The sequence below is a fragment of the Benincasa hispida genome, chromosome 6 (genome assembly GCF_027475165.1).
Source record: "Benincasa hispida cultivar pf3 chromosome 6, pf3_genome.v1.1, whole genome shotgun sequence".
In the NCBI taxonomy this organism is placed as follows: Eukaryota; Viridiplantae; Streptophyta; class Magnoliopsida; order Cucurbitales; family Cucurbitaceae; genus Benincasa; species Benincasa hispida.
In genome coordinates this window covers 30,198,459-30,215,133 of record NC_143483.1, presented here as the reverse complement: position 1 = coordinate 30,215,133, position 16,675 = coordinate 30,198,459, and the positions used below count along the sequence as shown (strand labels likewise).

General features: G+C 33.5%; 1 protein-coding gene and 1 pseudogene across 1 annotated transcript; one reads left to right on the top strand and one right to left on the bottom strand.

Annotated features, from left to right (window-relative positions):
• SUVR4 (SET-domain containing protein lysine methyltransferase family protein) lies at window positions 1-14,357 on the bottom strand. Its single transcript, XM_039035153.2, has 11 exons — window positions 14,170-14,357; window positions 13,110-13,307; window positions 11,589-11,826; window positions 5,799-6,493; window positions 2,469-2,734; window positions 1,589-1,655; window positions 1,407-1,457; window positions 1,201-1,314; window positions 740-810; window positions 462-524; window positions 1-247 (listed from the first exon to the last, which is right to left on the bottom strand). The coding sequence occupies exons 2-8, from the start codon at window positions 13,290-13,292 to the stop codon at window positions 1,201-1,203; spliced, it is 1,614 nt and encodes a 537-aa protein (XP_038891081.1). The 5' UTR covers window positions 13,293-13,307; window positions 14,170-14,357; the 3' UTR covers window positions 1-247; window positions 462-524; window positions 740-810.
• Window positions 7,187-10,895, top strand: LOC150035587 (uncharacterized; annotated as a pseudogene).
• Window positions 14,358-16,675: the final 2,318 nt, after the last annotated feature.

Sequence of the window (16,675 nt, the reverse complement as noted above, 5' to 3'; positions counted from 1 at the left end):
TGTTCAGATTACAATTGCAGCAAACTGCCTATGTAAACAGACTCAACCAAACTCAATTCCCTTTGTGATTGAGGCAGATTCATTACCATTGGACCGATTTTGATTACAGATGCATATTGCACAAATTTTAGTAATATCAACTCCGCTACCTATTTAACAGAGTGCAAACTATTTCTTAATCTTAAAACTTCACCCATATTGCACTAATTATATGCCAATAGTGAAGGAGTGGTTTTTGCAATGTTCTCTGGAAAAAAGACAATATAGACAGGAAGACGTGAGAGGAAAACACAGAAACTATCTAACTGATATTTTTCAAAAAGGGTAACATGTTAAGAACACTTGAAGTAGAGGAAAGTAGTGGTAGGTTATAAAAATTTAAAAGAAAAAAATGTCGAGGATTCTGAAGAGTAAAGAAAACTATATGAACAAGTTCTAAAGTTGTGAAAATATGGACATACCGATGCTCGTAACAATCCTACAATACTTTCTCATTCTTGCAGTAAGTGTTCCATCCACCTGAACTGAGTAAACAAAACAATAAAAAAAGCCTTGGATTACATGTTTTCAAAATAGTGTATATATATATATATACAAAGGAATATTTGATAAATGTCAAGTTTAGTAAATTTTTTAAGACTGAAAAATTCAAACAAGTTATAAAATTATAAAATTTTTATACACAATTTTTTGAAAACTTTTTGTCCTGAAAGGTTGTAAAATAGCTGTAAAGACTAACCACGAGGGGAAACTTGTGAGGAATCAGATAAATAACCCAAGCTGAAGGAGTGGCCCCGTTTATTCGTCAACCTATTCCCATATCCCAACACACACAAACACAAACACAAACGCACACAATAGTCAGAATTTTTTTTTTTTTTTTTTTTTAAAAAAAAAAACCTTTTAATGTTTTTTTAAAGGGAAAAAAAACTCTTTTAATGCATTGGGTCAATTTGAGATTCATTTTAAATCACTTTGTTGTTTATTGTAATGATCATTTTTTTTTTCTTTCTTTTTTTTTTTATAGGTAGAAACCATTAACTATTGATGAAAAGAATACAATGTACAATAATTTCATATGAGCTAGATCATATGAGCATAGCTCATTGGCCATCAAGTATGTACAATAATTTCGAGGTCAGAGGTTCAATCCTCTACCCCACATATTGTAAAGAAAAAAAAGGAGAGAATGCAATGTACCTACAAAAGTGCTGCCTTGTGTTTCTTTTTTGCATCTCGACAAAATGTACTTCCACAACAGCATTGAAATGCCTTCACAGGATGATCTTCATCATCAAAGTCGATAGCATAGTCCTGTAAATTCTTACGAATTTGAGATATAGTCAAATATTCTCACAAATTCCTACAAAATATTTTTGTTTGTTAGTCAAATATATGATACCTACCCATGTAAGCTCTTCCATAGCTTTTACTTCCCTGCTAGTGAAAAACGCGAGCTGCATATACAGGACAAACTTATAAAATGCATCCATTTTTCATAAAAGAGGCAGAAATATATTCTACTTTTTTTCTGAAGACGGTGCATCAAGTGAGTTGAGAGCATTTATAAGTTTGTCAAAAATCATACATGATAGTAGTGGCGATCAGGAGTTTCAACTTCAACAGGAATGTCGATCAAATTTGCATCAGAACATCTAAAGAAGAAAAGCAAAATGCATACACTAGGCAAGTGGGTTAGAGGGATTAATAAGTTGTAATAATATTTGTATTATTGGGAAATACCTCCTACTACTACTAACGCAGGAACAAACAAAAAAATAATAGATAAATTTTTTTTAAAAAAAAGAAAAGTAATAAAATTGGGACCCAAGAATTAACGTATTAAACCACTAACACAACTGCTAAAACTCATTTATAGATAAATAGATAGATAGATCATTCTTCAATCTATGGAGTTCAACAATGATTTATTCCTTTCGGCATTTTACATGAAGTTCATTCGGTACTCAGCACAATCACAGCTCAATTAAACAGATTATCTTGTCTAAGGAAAGCAAAATATTTGTGGAATACAGAAAAGCAAAAAGGTTTCGATGTTCATATAGAAGAGCTAAAATCTACCCTAATTTGGTAACTAGAGAGAGTTTTAAGAGCTTTGAATACTTCCATAGTGATTTGAGGGTATTTTCATTGTATTAAAAATATTGAGAATCATTCTTGAGCGTTAAGTAATCCTTTCCTATTTAGTGAAACTTAATAAGTTACAAAATACTGGACATAGTTCTGTGTTTGGGGAGAACTGGGATAAATTCTTATCCTTATCTTGTCTCCTTTTGTTTATTTATCCCATGTGGATGGGGAATTTCTTGGATCCATACACAGTGAAGGACTGAGCATTTGATAAATCCAGTGTGCGTAAGTTATATAATCTCACCTGGATTGATCTCATACAATCAACTTCTATTCTCAGTTAACGAAATTATAATGTGTATGCAATACTTACATACCTGTGGTTGATGAATCTTGCAACATTTCCATAATTCGTAGCATCCAAACAAAGTAACTCGTCATCCTCTAAAACTCCCTCTGAGCCCCAGTCTGCATCAAGAGTTACGGGATATGTATGCCTCTCATTACCGGTGCTTTGCAGATTTCGTTCATACAACTCTGTATTTGTCAATATCTCACCAACATATTCACAAACGAAAGACCCCTTTGGCAAGTTCTTAAGTGTTCTAAGACCCCATCCTTTTCTTTCATTAGTGAAGAAAACCTGGAAAATTAAGGTCGAGTATGTATATTAACAAAATATAGTCATAACAAGAAATCTGGTTTAAAGTTACCAAGTTGAACAAGTTTACATTTCCTTATTATTGTCATGTGTCATCATGAAGTTCACGAGCCAGTTTAAAAGAGTCACCAAGTAAAATATCAACAAAAATGTAAAAACCAGAATTAAGCAATTCAAGAAAGAGTAACAGTTTTCACGTTCATTTCTATGTCTTGTTACTACAGATCAATAACTGTATATTGAAAATTAAAGCAACCAATTAACCCCTACATTAGTGCACTCATCCCTTTTTCTCTTTTATTTTCTATAACCATTTGTCATCTTCTACATCTTCTTTCATTGCATTCATAGAGTCTGTATCTATCCCTAAAACTATTCATGAAACTTTTGTCTTGTCCTGGTTGGCGTGCTACAATGGTAGAGGAGATGACTGCCTTCTATGAAAATTGTACTTGGGATTTAATTTCTCTTGCGGTGGGAAATAAGCCTATTGGTTGTAAATGGGTGTTTGCAGAAAGCAGAAGGGTTAACCACAATTTAGACTCTCGAGTTTGGGCTTTGGAGTCTTCTAGAAGGTATACGGTTACATCCTAATCCAAATATTTGAATTCTTCCACTCTTTTAGATAAGGAAACTTACAAAGGCATGTGGAAATCCAAGAGTCCCAAAAGACTTGATGAGATGATTTGGACTGTGTTGTTTGGAAATTTAAACTGCTTGGCCACTCTACAACATAAGCTTCGAGATCATTGTTTATCTCCATCCATGTGCCCTCAGTGTCTAGCAAACGAAGCAAATGAAGAGAACTTACAGAATATATTGTTTGAATGTTCATATACAACCAAATGTTGGTGGAAGATTTTTTTCCTTCTTCAATTTATCTAGGGTTTTCGGAAAGTCTGTTAAGGGAAAAATGCATCAAATTTTAGTTGGACCTCTCCTATCTTCTAAAGCTCAAATTCTTTGCTCCGATGCTGTTAAAGCTCTAATTTCAGAAATTTTGTTTGAACGTAATCAGAGAGTATTTCATGATAAGACTTTGGATTGGACGTATCATCTTGGATCTACTTGTTTAGTTCCCAATCGAAGCTTTCTTCGGATTACTATATTAAGACATTTGTCTTAATTGCAACGCTTTTGTCTCTTCTATGTAATCATGTATTCTTTAGTTTTATCAAGTGGACTTCTTTTGTATAAGGATATGATGAGGGTGCTAAGGTTGTATCAACCTAGTTGAGATAGCCGGGAGCATCTACTGATCCTAGATCTCTTAGATTAGTCGTATATTTGTTCTTTTGTTTCTTGTACTTTGAGTATTAGACTCTTTTTATTATATCAATGAAAAATTTTATTTCTGTTTAAAAAAAAAAATGGGTGTTTGCAATTAACACAGAGTCCACGAGCTTGGTTTGAAATGTCATATTCGTAAATCTTTGTATGGATTCACACAGAGTCCACGAGCTTGGTTTGAAAATTTTAATCTGATGATTGAAAACTTTGGAATGAAGAAAAGCACGTCAGATCACTCTTTCTTAAGAGATTTGAGAGTAGTGTCATCCTATTAATTGTATATGTTAATGATATTGTGATAATTGGTGATGATGCATTAGGTATTCAATCCTTAAAGACCTTTCTCCATAGTCATTTTTTTTAAAGGAAAGCAAGCTTTTCATGATGTAACAAAAAGAGTCTAATGCTCAATTACATATTATACATAGTCAATTCTCTATAGTCAATTCCATATGAAAGATTTGGGCATGTTGAAATACTTCTTATGAATTGAGATATAAGAAGAAGGGAATATGTTATCACAAAGAAAATATGTACATGATTTGTTGGTTGAAACAGAAAAGTTAAGGGCTAAAGCCCTATAGTACCCTAATGATGCCTAACTTACAGGTCACAAAAGAATGAGAATTGCTAAAAGATCCTGAAAGATATAGAAGATTAGTGGCAAAACTTAATTATCTTACAATGACTCGACTAAACTTAATTATCTCACAAAAGAAGAATTGCTAAAAGATCCTCACTCTAAGTTTGTTTAACTCTCTAGCTTTTCTTTTCTTTCTTTCTTCCTTTGCTTTCTTTCTTTCTTGACATACAAATGGGCACACACCTCCTACTCATAGGTGTGAGATCCTTGAACCTCAAGCCAGAGGATGTTTCTAGATTTTTCTAGGATCTAAACAATTCTAGATTTTTCTATGAGATTATCCTTATCTAAAGGAATTTTCTAGAATTATTTGGATCCTAAATAAGACTAAGATATTTTTAGGTCTTTCTTCTTAGATATTTATATTCCTCTTCAACATAATTTTAGAGAAGTCTAATATAGATATTTCAAGAAGTTTCTAGAAAAGTTAGTGTTGCCTTCTACTTTAACAAAATCTACATTTATTCAAGGTTCACATTATGTCAAAATAAGCACAAAAACAAACAAACAAATAAACATATATATATATATATATGTATATATATATGAAACGGAAACAAACTTTTCTGATATAATGAAAAGAGACTATTACTCAAAGTACAAAGCTTAATGAAAAGAGACTATTATTCAAAGTACAAAGCTCAAAATACAACGAAACAAGATAATAATCATAATATATATATATATATATATATATATATATAGCGTGTCCCCGATGTGTAATATCCTACTTTATGGAAATTAACGTGTTGTCGTGTCCATGGTGTATCATGGATTTTTCGTGCTCTTTAAATTCTGAAAGGTTTGATAGATCTACTTATCGACTACACTTGCAGTCAGTCAATCAACCAACTACACTCGCTTTCAATGTTTCTCCTATATAAAAAGACATAAGTTGCTCATATTTGAATAAGAATATTACTATTCTTACAAAATTAAGACTATTGATTTCAGGTACAGGTACGCTTTGGGACTTTCTATTGGTGCACTTAATTGCATTTGATAATGAACAAGTTAAATTAACAATATCCAACAACTCAGTAAATTATACAAGTTGGAGAAAAACGGTTTCAGAAACAGCAACATGATAGGAAGATATAAAGAAAATCTGACCTGCAGTTTGCAAGAAATACCTCGTTGTACAACTCGATTTCCACACTGCATGTCACATCCACATTTGCTCCAGCATTCTTTGATAAACTTCCTGAGCAAATGACCCTTGCATCGATCAGGCTTGTAGTCATTCTTTGACCTCTCAATGGGGCAATCTTCACAATAAAATAGATGCTCCTTCTTAGGCTCGCATCTCATAGACATACAGTGATTTAGAAATTCTTCTTTTAGCAGGCCTTCTCGTGTATAGGCAAATTCCCCACCAGTTTCACAAGCACAAGCACATGGATAAGGTGATAAAAGGCAGTCGCCTGAGCAACTTGAACAACAATCATCCTCTGAAATCCGAGCTAGTGAAATGTTGACATTGGCATTTTGAAAAATTATATTGTTTGGTATGTAATTGAACTTAGGGATGGAATCATTTCCTAATTCATTAACCCAAGATATTTCGACTTTCTCTGCACCCTTTGTCAAGTCATGCATATGATGCAAGGAATTATTTGTATTTTTTCTGTTATGTTGATGACGAGAAATTGGCCTCACATGCACAGAGGAAGTTGAAGGCTTTCTACTGTAGTTGGTGCATTGATCTTGAAAAGCTGCTGTATTCGATGGGCTCACACACTGAGAAGAACTTGAGCCCTTCTGATATGAATTGCATACCGTGTTACCATTTGTTAATGCTTTCTTATCTGGTTGATCAAAAATGAATGTTACCACATAAATTAACAGCTTTAAAAGAAATCTCAACTGTTAAAATAATTGGTTACAAGTAACAAGCAATTACAGATAACTCAATACTTCCAGAGAAAATCATGGTTTTCCAGCTCCTGTAGATGATGGAAAGGATAAGTCAATTTAGCTAGTTTTCCTTCTCCGAATGCCAAGAAGAAGTATAAAATGACCTAACTGGCACAGATTCCTATCTACTAAACAGATGCGGTTGAGCTGTTTATGAAACCTTTGTTTTAAAACACAATACGTTCTTAACAAAAGAAATGAACACATATTGAAGATAAGATATACTCTCCTCATTTGGCATTGATGAAAAACAGATGCGCTTAATCATAACAGGTTTTAGGCAAATTTCCATCTACAAACTAGGTACATGTTTCATCCATAATATTCATGGCAAACGGTTATGTCAGCTTTCAACTTCAACGTCTTCATGGTTTCCCTCCAACAAAATTTGCAAGCAACTAGCCATGATGACTTCCAGCCTACCTCACTAATTACATCAATTAATTAAAGGGGAAACTATAACACAATTAAATAAAGGAAGATTATAATGGGGGGTTAAGACTATAAGCCATATTTGTAAATGTTAATTAAATAGCTAATTTGCAAATATGAATATTTTTCCCTGGTATAAGCCATATTTGTAAATGTCACAGCACATTGGAGAAGCCAATGTTGTACAAGTTGTTATTGATAGTGCCTCTACAAATGTGATGGAAGGTAACTTCTTTTAAAACTAGTTAGTCTTACTCTTACTCTCACTACAACACAATTCAAAAGTCTAATATGTTCTTATTTTACTTTGTTAATAGGGAGATTTTTAGAAGCAAAACGGCCACAATTAGTTTGGTCACCATGTGCCACTCACTGCATAGACTCGATGTTGGAGGATATATACAAGATCCCAAATATTTGCAAAACATTGAAAAGAGGCATGGAGATTAGCGATTTTATTTATTTTCATCTAGATTGTTAAATATGATAAGATGGTTTACTAATCAAAAGGAGTTGACTAGACCAGCTAAGACACGTTTTGCTATTGCTTGCATCACATTATCAAGTAAACATTGTCAAAAGAACGACTTGAGGAAGATGTTTACTTCTGATGAATGGAAGAATAGCAAATGGAGCAAGGAGCAACAAGGCAAGTGAGTTGTTCAGAGTATTTTGTTGACTAGTTTTTGGACTACATTTGTGTTTGCTCTTAAAGAATCAGCCCCGCTAGTGCGAGTACTTAGATTGGTGGATGGCGAGAAGAAGCCTCCACCATTATTTTAATGAAAAGGAAGAAAAATACAGTGATATGTTTACAATCATTGATAGAAGATGGGAGCTTCAATTGCATCGTCCTTTGCATGTAGTGGGATATTACTTAAACCTAGGATTCTATTGTTCAAATCCTAACATTCAAGGAGATGATGAAATCGAGTAATGGGTTGTACACATGTATAACAAAAATGGTTGCTTCTTTGGATATACAAAACAAGATACTTGCTGAACTAAGCAAATACAAGAGAGCTAAAGGATTGTGTTGAAATTGTGGTTTAGCCCTAAGGGCTTTTTAGTCTTTTTATGTGGTGTCTACAATCTAGGAGTTCTTACTATTTGGTTATTTATACTTGTCCCTGTATTGTGTACTGTGTATCAGGAAAATTAATAAAAAAAACTCTTATCGTAGTTTTTTCTCCCTGGTCTAGGGTTTTCCACGTAACTTTGGTATTTTTTCTCTTCTACCCTTTTATTTTCAATATGGTATCAAAGCAAGGTGATGAGATCATGGCAGGGATTGAAGAAATTCAATCGTCAAACCTAGCAAGGGATGCAAATCAAGTGGAAAATTCCCAAAGTTTTGAAATTAGGGTTGCCGTCGAACAATATTTACGATCATTACTTGGACCATTGCAAACAGCCACCATCATCGTGTAGCCCACCAATCAGATCCAGTCGCATAGCCCATCGATCGTCGTTGGCCTCTTTCCCTCCATTGCACAGCCTTATAGCAGGATTCCACCAACTAGACAGTCTCCGTGCCTTCAAACGCAACCACTGCCACCGTCAAGCGTCTCAGCCACCTTCGGAAAACCTCAACCATAGCCAATCGCCCGAAATCTTCAAGCGTTGCCGTCACAACCAATCGGACAGTAGCTAAGTGCCACCCAATCGACCAGACAACCCTACCCAGGCACGTGACTGAAGCACAGTTTGGCAATCAGATTTGCAAATTAAAAAAGTCCTTGTATGGCCTGAAGCAATCCCCTAGAGCCTGGTTCGATCAGTTTACCACATTTGTTAAATCTCAGGGTTTGTTCAAGGGTATTCGGATCACACCTTGTTCACTCAGAGGTCAGCACCAGGGAAAATAGCTGTCTTGATTGTCTATGTTGACGATATTATACTATCAGGGGATGATTCAGCAGAGATTGACAGGTTGAAACGACGGATAGCAGATGAGTTTGAGATCAAAGATCTCGGTGACTTGAGATATTCCTAGGAATGGAGGTAACAAGATCAAAGGAAGGGGGATCTCAATGTCTTAGAAAAAATACACTCTAGATTTGTTGAGAAAGACTAGAATGACTGGGTGTAAACTTGCAAATACGCCAGTAAAAGTTAACTGCAATCTGAGAGAATCAGTAGATGATGTTCCTGTGAACAAGGAGAGATATCAACGGCTTATGGGGAAACTGATATATCTTTCGCATACCAGACCTGATATATCGTATGCAGTTAGTCTGGTCAGTCAGTTTATGTAGGCTCCGTATAAAAGACACATGGAGGCGGTTACACGAATTCTAAGGTATCTGAAGTCTCGACCTGGAAAGGGCTTGGTTTTCAGAAAGCATGATAAAAGGTGCATCGAGGCCTACACAGACTCAGACTGGGTTGGTTCTGTTACGGATAGGAAGTCCAACTCAGGATATTGTACCTTTGTGTGGGGAAATTTAATTACCTGGGGAAGTAAGAAGCAAGGTGTCGTGGCTAGAAGCAGTGCTGAAGCCGAATACAAGGCTATGAGCTTGGGTATTTGCAAAGAGATTTGGTTGAAAAAGGTTCTGGTAGATATTCATCAGGAAATTCATGGCCCGATGAGACTTTACTGTGATAACAAGGCTGCCATTAATATTGCAAACAATCTAGTTCAACATGATAGAACCAAACAAATTGATATCGTTCGACACTTCATCAAAGAAAAACTGGATAACAGTAACATTTGCATCCCTTATGTTCCCTCCAGTTAACAAGTTGCGGATGTTCTCACTAAAGGGTTACCTAGACAGACTTTTGACACCTGTATTAGCAAGTTGAGTCTCATTGACATCTATGCCCCAACTTGAGGGGGAGTGTTGAAATTGTGGTTTAGCCCTAAGGGCTTTTTGGCTTTTTATGTGGTGTCTACAGTCTAGGGTTTCTTACTATTTGGTTATTTATACCTGTCCCTGTATTGTATACTGTGTATCAGGAAAATTAATAAAAAACTCTTATCGTGGTTTTTTCTCCCTGGTCTAGGGTTTTCCACGTAACTTTGGTGTTTTTTCTCTTCTACCCTTTTATTTTCAATAGATTGTTTGGACGAGCATTAGCAATTAGACAAAAGAGACTAAATATCTCAAGGTAAATTTTAACCTTTTAAGTATTTGATAGCTAAAGGATTGTTCAACTACAAGCTATTAATATATTTTTGGTCTACGTCTATAGTGGAATGGTGGGATGATTTTGGACAATCAACTCCGAACTTGCAAAAATTTGCCATGAGAGTTTTAGGTCTTACTTGAAGTGCCTCCAAATGCAAATATAATTGGAACGTATTTGAACATGTTAGTTTTCATCTTCTTATGTATTTTTAAAATTGATTTTTATAGTTTGAATGACAGTGACATTTTTTAACCTTGCAGCTTCATAGCATGAAATGAAATAGGCTTGCTCAAAATCATCTTAATGATTTAGTGTTTATCAAATACAATAGAGCATTGAAATGCCAATATAACCTTGGGGATATCAGCAACCCTTTAAAAGATATTGATGATAGTAATGAGTGGTTGATTGGAAGAATGGATAATGATTTTGAGGAGGAGGATAATCTTGTATTCGAGGATGATTTTTTAACGTGGGGTGATTTTTCAAGAGTTGTTGAAGCTAAAGAACCTGCCAACCATTCTAGAGCTAGTACCTCAAGAATTAAGACTAACGCTTCATTTCCATCCTCGTCCTCCACACAACCACTGACATAACCCCATCCCCACACGAGTAAATTTGGATGACTCTAAGACAGAAGAAGAAGATACGGATGGCTATAAGTCCAACGATGGAGAGAATGAAGATGAGGACCAATTTAATGATGATAAGTTTGATCTTTAGGACTCTAGGTTTTTATTTGTGATTGTTGCTGACTTCTATATAATTTTGTGTTTTTTTTTTTGGTGAGATATTGGCTTGATTTTGTGTTGAAAGACTAATATTACAACATTCGTTTTCTTTTATATATTGTATTTAAGCCTCATTTCTTCCTATGAAGGTTTTGTATTGTGTATATACATACACATGCATATATTTTTATGTTTTTTTCATACATAGTGCATCTTAAAAAAAAAAAACCCATGCCTTTATGTGCGCCTTGCGCCTAGGCTCCCAAAGGCCATTGCACCTCATTGCACCCTGGGCTTTAAAAAACACTATAATATACTTTATTTATCTATTATAAAGTATATTACAAGTATATACCAACACTTTTTGTTTCATGATAAAGTACACGATATACCATTTTTATATCATTGATAAAGTATAGTGCTGATATTTCTAATATAAAGTAGGCCACTAAATCTATGTATATCACTGGTTTTTACATTTGTCCAATTCTTACAAAATGTTTAATCATGCGACAAACTTATTATCACAAAACCCCTTTGCACCAACTATGTCAAAGCTTAAAATGGATAACCTAACAATAAGCTGTGTTATCATGATGTAGAAGTCATCTAAGCGTGCGACCAAGGGTTCATTTGAGACAGTACACTTGGTACTAACTTATTTAATCTTTTAAAACAAATTTACCTGGATAAACTACCGAAATGGGTTTCCCTGATGACATCCTTTCGCTGGGCCTAATGAATAAACCTTGTTCAGAGTCTTGAGACGAGTTTGTAGTTTTATCCTTTCTAGCAACTAATTTATGACCTGAGCTACCGGTGGTAAACAATGCCTGATTCTGTTGTTCTCCTTCACGTGGTCTCTTTAATGGTATCAGAGACATTTTATCTTCCACAGGACAACCATTGTTTCCTTCTAGTCCCTATTTACAACAAGTTAAAAGAAAATATTCTCTTACATTGTTGAAGGGATAACAGATACAAGAGAGAATTAGAACTGTTATTCATGTTAACAAATTTTAAATGAAATCTAAAATGCAGTATTGCTGGCCAACAAATTGGACAAGCCATGCACCTATTGCCAATGACGTAATATATTTTAATATACAAGTTTAGTTCTTCAACTTTCATGTTTTTGTAAATTCGTCTGAAACTTTAAAGTTTCTACTGAGTTCCAAAGCTTTTGATTTTGTATCTAAAAGATCTTGAACCTTTATTAACCAAGTCCCTCACCTTTCAATTTGATAAAATCCCTTTTTTAAAACTAACAAACCTAGTAGACAAAATTAAAATTTGTATCTAACGGGAATCTAAGCCTTCAATTTTATGTCTGAATAGATTGAGGATCTTTTAAACACAAGACTGAAAGTTTAAATATCTACTAAGTTTTTTATTGAAGATCTAGAGACCTATTAGACACTTCAATAAAAGTTCAAAAACCTACGAGACACAAACTTGAAAGTTTAAGGACTAAACTTGTAATTTAACATATGATATAGCAAAACATTTACCACAATAACAGTTTTAAGTAAAGCACTATGTAATATTCTTGAGACAACAGGTTTTTCATTTTTCAGCTCTGATAAGTGGCCCAAAGCAACTCATTCTAGCATTGTAAAGACATTGATTAACCAAGTAAATTATACCACTCGAAATTGAACTCTATGCTTCACTTAGATTTGGTGGATATGATGGTTTAATGAGAGAGCCACAGTTTGCTGAGAAGAGACTTAATCTGGTTGAGTGGTAAACGGAAATAGAGGAAAGATCATGTATATATACTTAAAATGAGACCATTTTTGACATCAATCAACAGAGAGTGTGGCAATGAAAGCGCTAATGAATTAAAAATAAGATTCAAAGGACAGTTTGTTTAATACCAAAAAAGAAAAAGAGAAAAAGAATAAAGAGAAAACTTTCATGGGTTTTGTATAGATCTCTTGTCCCATTTTTTTCATGGTCATTGTAGTTGTACTACATTAGACAATGGAAGTTCTGTTTCTCTAAAAAGAAAAAACATTTTTTTTTTAAAAAAAAAAGTAACAGTTAAATGTTACCACTATATCAAATGGATATAAGTGGAACATCTCAAGAGCTCTAGAAATTAGTCTGTGGGAGATGATGACCAATATGTAAGTTAACTAAGTAGAAAGAATTGCTAAATATACATATTATTTTAAGGAGGGGAAAAAAAAGAAATAGGGACCTCGTTTTCCTTGTGCTCAAAATAAGCATCTACAAGAGTGCGATAATTGTCTTCTTCAATGAGTTTCCAATTTCCATCATACATCTTTAGGAGATCCTTCAATATTGGTTTTACTTGGTCATCAGGAATTCCTAAGGATCTCGTTGCACTAAAAGCATTGATAGCTTTCTTTTTTGAAGACATTGGCAAAGTTGTTCCCTGTTCATAAGTTTTTTCCAGAAATGGTAAGGTTCGCTACTTTATACCAATTTTTTGAAAAGGAAACAAATCTTTTTATTGAAGAGATGAAAAGAGACTAATGCTCAAAAACTACAATACAAGTGCAAAAACAAAAACAACGTAAGCACTAAGCTGGAAAAACTACATTATACCAATTTCATATATGATGCCAGAGGAACCAGTTTCATAATGTCTGAAATAGATTTGAACAAACAAGATGAAAAAAATGAAAGAAAATGAATAACATGCACCAAGAGGCACATTCAGCTAAATGAGTAAATAGACCTTGCATGTGGATTTAAAAGAAAGAACTCATGAACCAAAATCAATGTAGCCAGCCAAAAAAACCTCACTAAAAGTAACTTTAGTAGAAATAGCAGAGCAAGCAAAGATGAACTGATCTATATATTTACTAAACAGTACTGAAAAGAAATATACTTTTTAATCCACAGCAACGATAACTGCATAACTCAAAACAAACAACTGAATCAAGATCAATTTCTTCATATCCACTTCTACTTCTTCATCATCATCATCATCATCATCATATCAACTAGAAGACGATCATAATACACAGAAACAGAAAAGAGAAACACTACAATGACTTTATCAATCAATCTTCTTCCAAGAATCCACCAAGATTGACTTAAAACGGCTGACGAAACAAAAAAGAAAAAGAAAACACACAACACCAATGCACGGTGTCCACGCTCTAGCCAAGATTTCAAGAATAACAAAACAAACATTATGCTCAGCAAGGAAAACGCACAAAACTCAAGAACAGAGCATAAAGAGAAAAGAAAAAAAACAGAGATTGAGAGAGCACATGCAAGAACAGAACCTCGAGAAGCGTCGCCACTGTTTCCAAAGCTTGATGAAGCAAGAAGAGTAGAAAACAGTGTCCGAAACCCCAATGGGAAAGGCAATGGCCTAGGAAGCAAGTTTTGAGAGGAGAATGAAGTAGTCGAAAATGGCAGAGAGGAGAGAAATTGAGAGAAAAGGAAGTGGGAAGGAGAAGAAAATGACGTACACAGGGTTACAGGTAATTCTGAAAGCCATGGCTGGACGATTGATTTTCCACAGAGAATCAGGTGGGGTCGGAGTTCGTTACCCATTTTATCTGCTACACGCTCGAACACGCCGAACCCATGTACGTTCTACGTTTTCTAATATTATTGGTCTTTTTTTCTTTTTATTTCATTTCTCTCTCAAAAATCTTTCTAATATCTACTTTTACAAAAAAAATTAGGTTCAATTACAAACAACAATACTTATTGCCATACAAATTTTTCCCCAATTTCGATATTATATCGATATCGATATTTCGAACTTTGCTTATTGTATCCCAAAATTATCTTTATATATGCATAGTATTAAATTTTTATTGGAAACATTGATAAATCCACATTTAATGCATGTCCAACTTTGTTTATTGTATCTCAAAATACTTTAATGCATCTCAAGATACACTCATCTTTATCCATTCTCTCTTAAAGAATTAAATATTTCAAAATAAAAATTTGTCACATGATAAATTATGATTGGATAATTTGGTGTTATGTACAAATATAGATGTTATCCGAGATGCATCGAAGTATTTTAAAAAGAATTAATTGTACAAATTGGTGTATGCACAAAGATGGTTGTAGCTCGGGACGCACTATTTTTTAATTACAAAAGGCAATGATGGCATAGCGCAAAGTCGACATCTTCGTGATTCTCGGTCTGAACCCGCTATCCGCCTAGGATGAGGATAATGGGTTAATGTTTTTCATTTAATAGGATAAATTATATAGTTGACCGTGCACAATTTTTTTGTGTTTTTTCTTTTTAAATTAACATATGCCAAATTTTCATTAGTAAACTGGGCTAGCCTAAGTTCCCAATTGGCAACAATTTGATTTTTATTATTTTCTTATTTTTTAAAATTAAGTTCATATACAATACTTCTACCTCCAAATTTATTTATTTGTTATCTACTTTTACCAATAGTTTTAAAATCAAGCCAAATTTTGAAAACTAAAAAACGTATACTCTTGTTCACTTATTTGATGGTCTCATATAAATGGGGATATTTAACCATGATAGTTTGTTTCAAATTGGTGAGTTTTATATCTAGACATAATTAATGTAGTTGCTCCATAAATTTTAAAAGACAAATTTGACCCACACAGATTTAGGACCTATCAACATTTTAAAAATCAAGACACGAAATTGTTCATAACTTAATTTGATATCTTTTCACCGATACTCTTAAATTTGGTATTGATATTCTCAAATACTCTCGTCTCAAATTCAGTATTGATACTCTCTCCTCTTGAATCACTATTACTCTCAAATGCTCTCCTTTCAAACTTAGTATACTCAATGCCAATGTTGATCCCAAACTTAGTTACGTAGTATCAATGTCGATCCCAAACTATGTGTACGCAGTATCAGTGTCGATCCTAAACTTAGTATTAGTGTTAGTGTCGATACTCCTAAAGTCAATGTCATATTGTCGATACTCCCAAGTCTCAATAAATCCTAAATTCAGTCTTGTTACTCGCAATAAGTCGCAAGGAACTAAATTTGAGATGAAGTGTTGGGAGATTCCTATAATTTGTATAGTAAATATTCTATGGAAGAATTTGAGTGTGAATTTGAGTCGATAGAAGTATATGTTAATTATTGCTAGAATAACTTTAGGAAATTTGTTTTTAACTCATAATAAATAGTTAAAAGTTAGTAACATACCAAAAATATTGGAAAATCCAACGAATTCTTCAAATCTTCACGCTATGGCTTGCCTTGGACCACACAAGATGAAGCTTGGCAAACCCTTCCCTATTTTTTTCACTTGAAAGTTTTTGTGTATGAAAATGGTTGACTTTGTCTTGTCTATTTATAACAACCATTGATTTTTTACTAAATATTCACTTTTTTGTCTTTAGAATAATTTATGTTAGTAAATTAAAAATAGTTAAAAGAATTATAATTAATTAAATTTTACTATTTTTATCACTTTTAAAACTAAATTTAAAATTTCGCTTCATAATTATTTTTAATTAATTAGTAGAAATTGACGTCAATGATTGAAAGAGTATTTAATAAAAAATTGAGGTTAAAAGGTAAAATTTTAAAACTTAAGGACCAAATTGAAACGAAACTCAATCTCAATGATAAAATTGTAACATTTTGAAACTTAGAAACTAAATTAAAAGAAAACTCAAAATTTAAGGATTAAATATATAACATTTTAATATTTAGGGATCAAATAGAAACTATAGTAAAAACCCAATGACCAAAAATGTATTATTCTCAATAAAGATTTAGGAAATTATTCTACTATATAAATAGTATTTTAT

Bases quoted from the DNA above. Each gene is read 5' to 3' on its own strand.
- SUVR4 (XM_039035153.2), bottom strand. From the start codon at position 13,292: ATGTCTTCAAAAAAGAAAGCTATCAATGCTTTTAGTGCAACGAGATCC. The intron at 6,494-11,588 runs GTAAATTTGTTT...TTGATCAACCAG, and splicing joins CATTTCGGTAGTTTATCCAG to ATAAGAAAGCATTAACAAAT. The intron at 1,458-1,588 runs GTATGATTTTTG...CTGTATATGCAG, and splicing joins CTGATCGCCACTACTATCAT to CTCGCGTTTTTCACTAGCAG.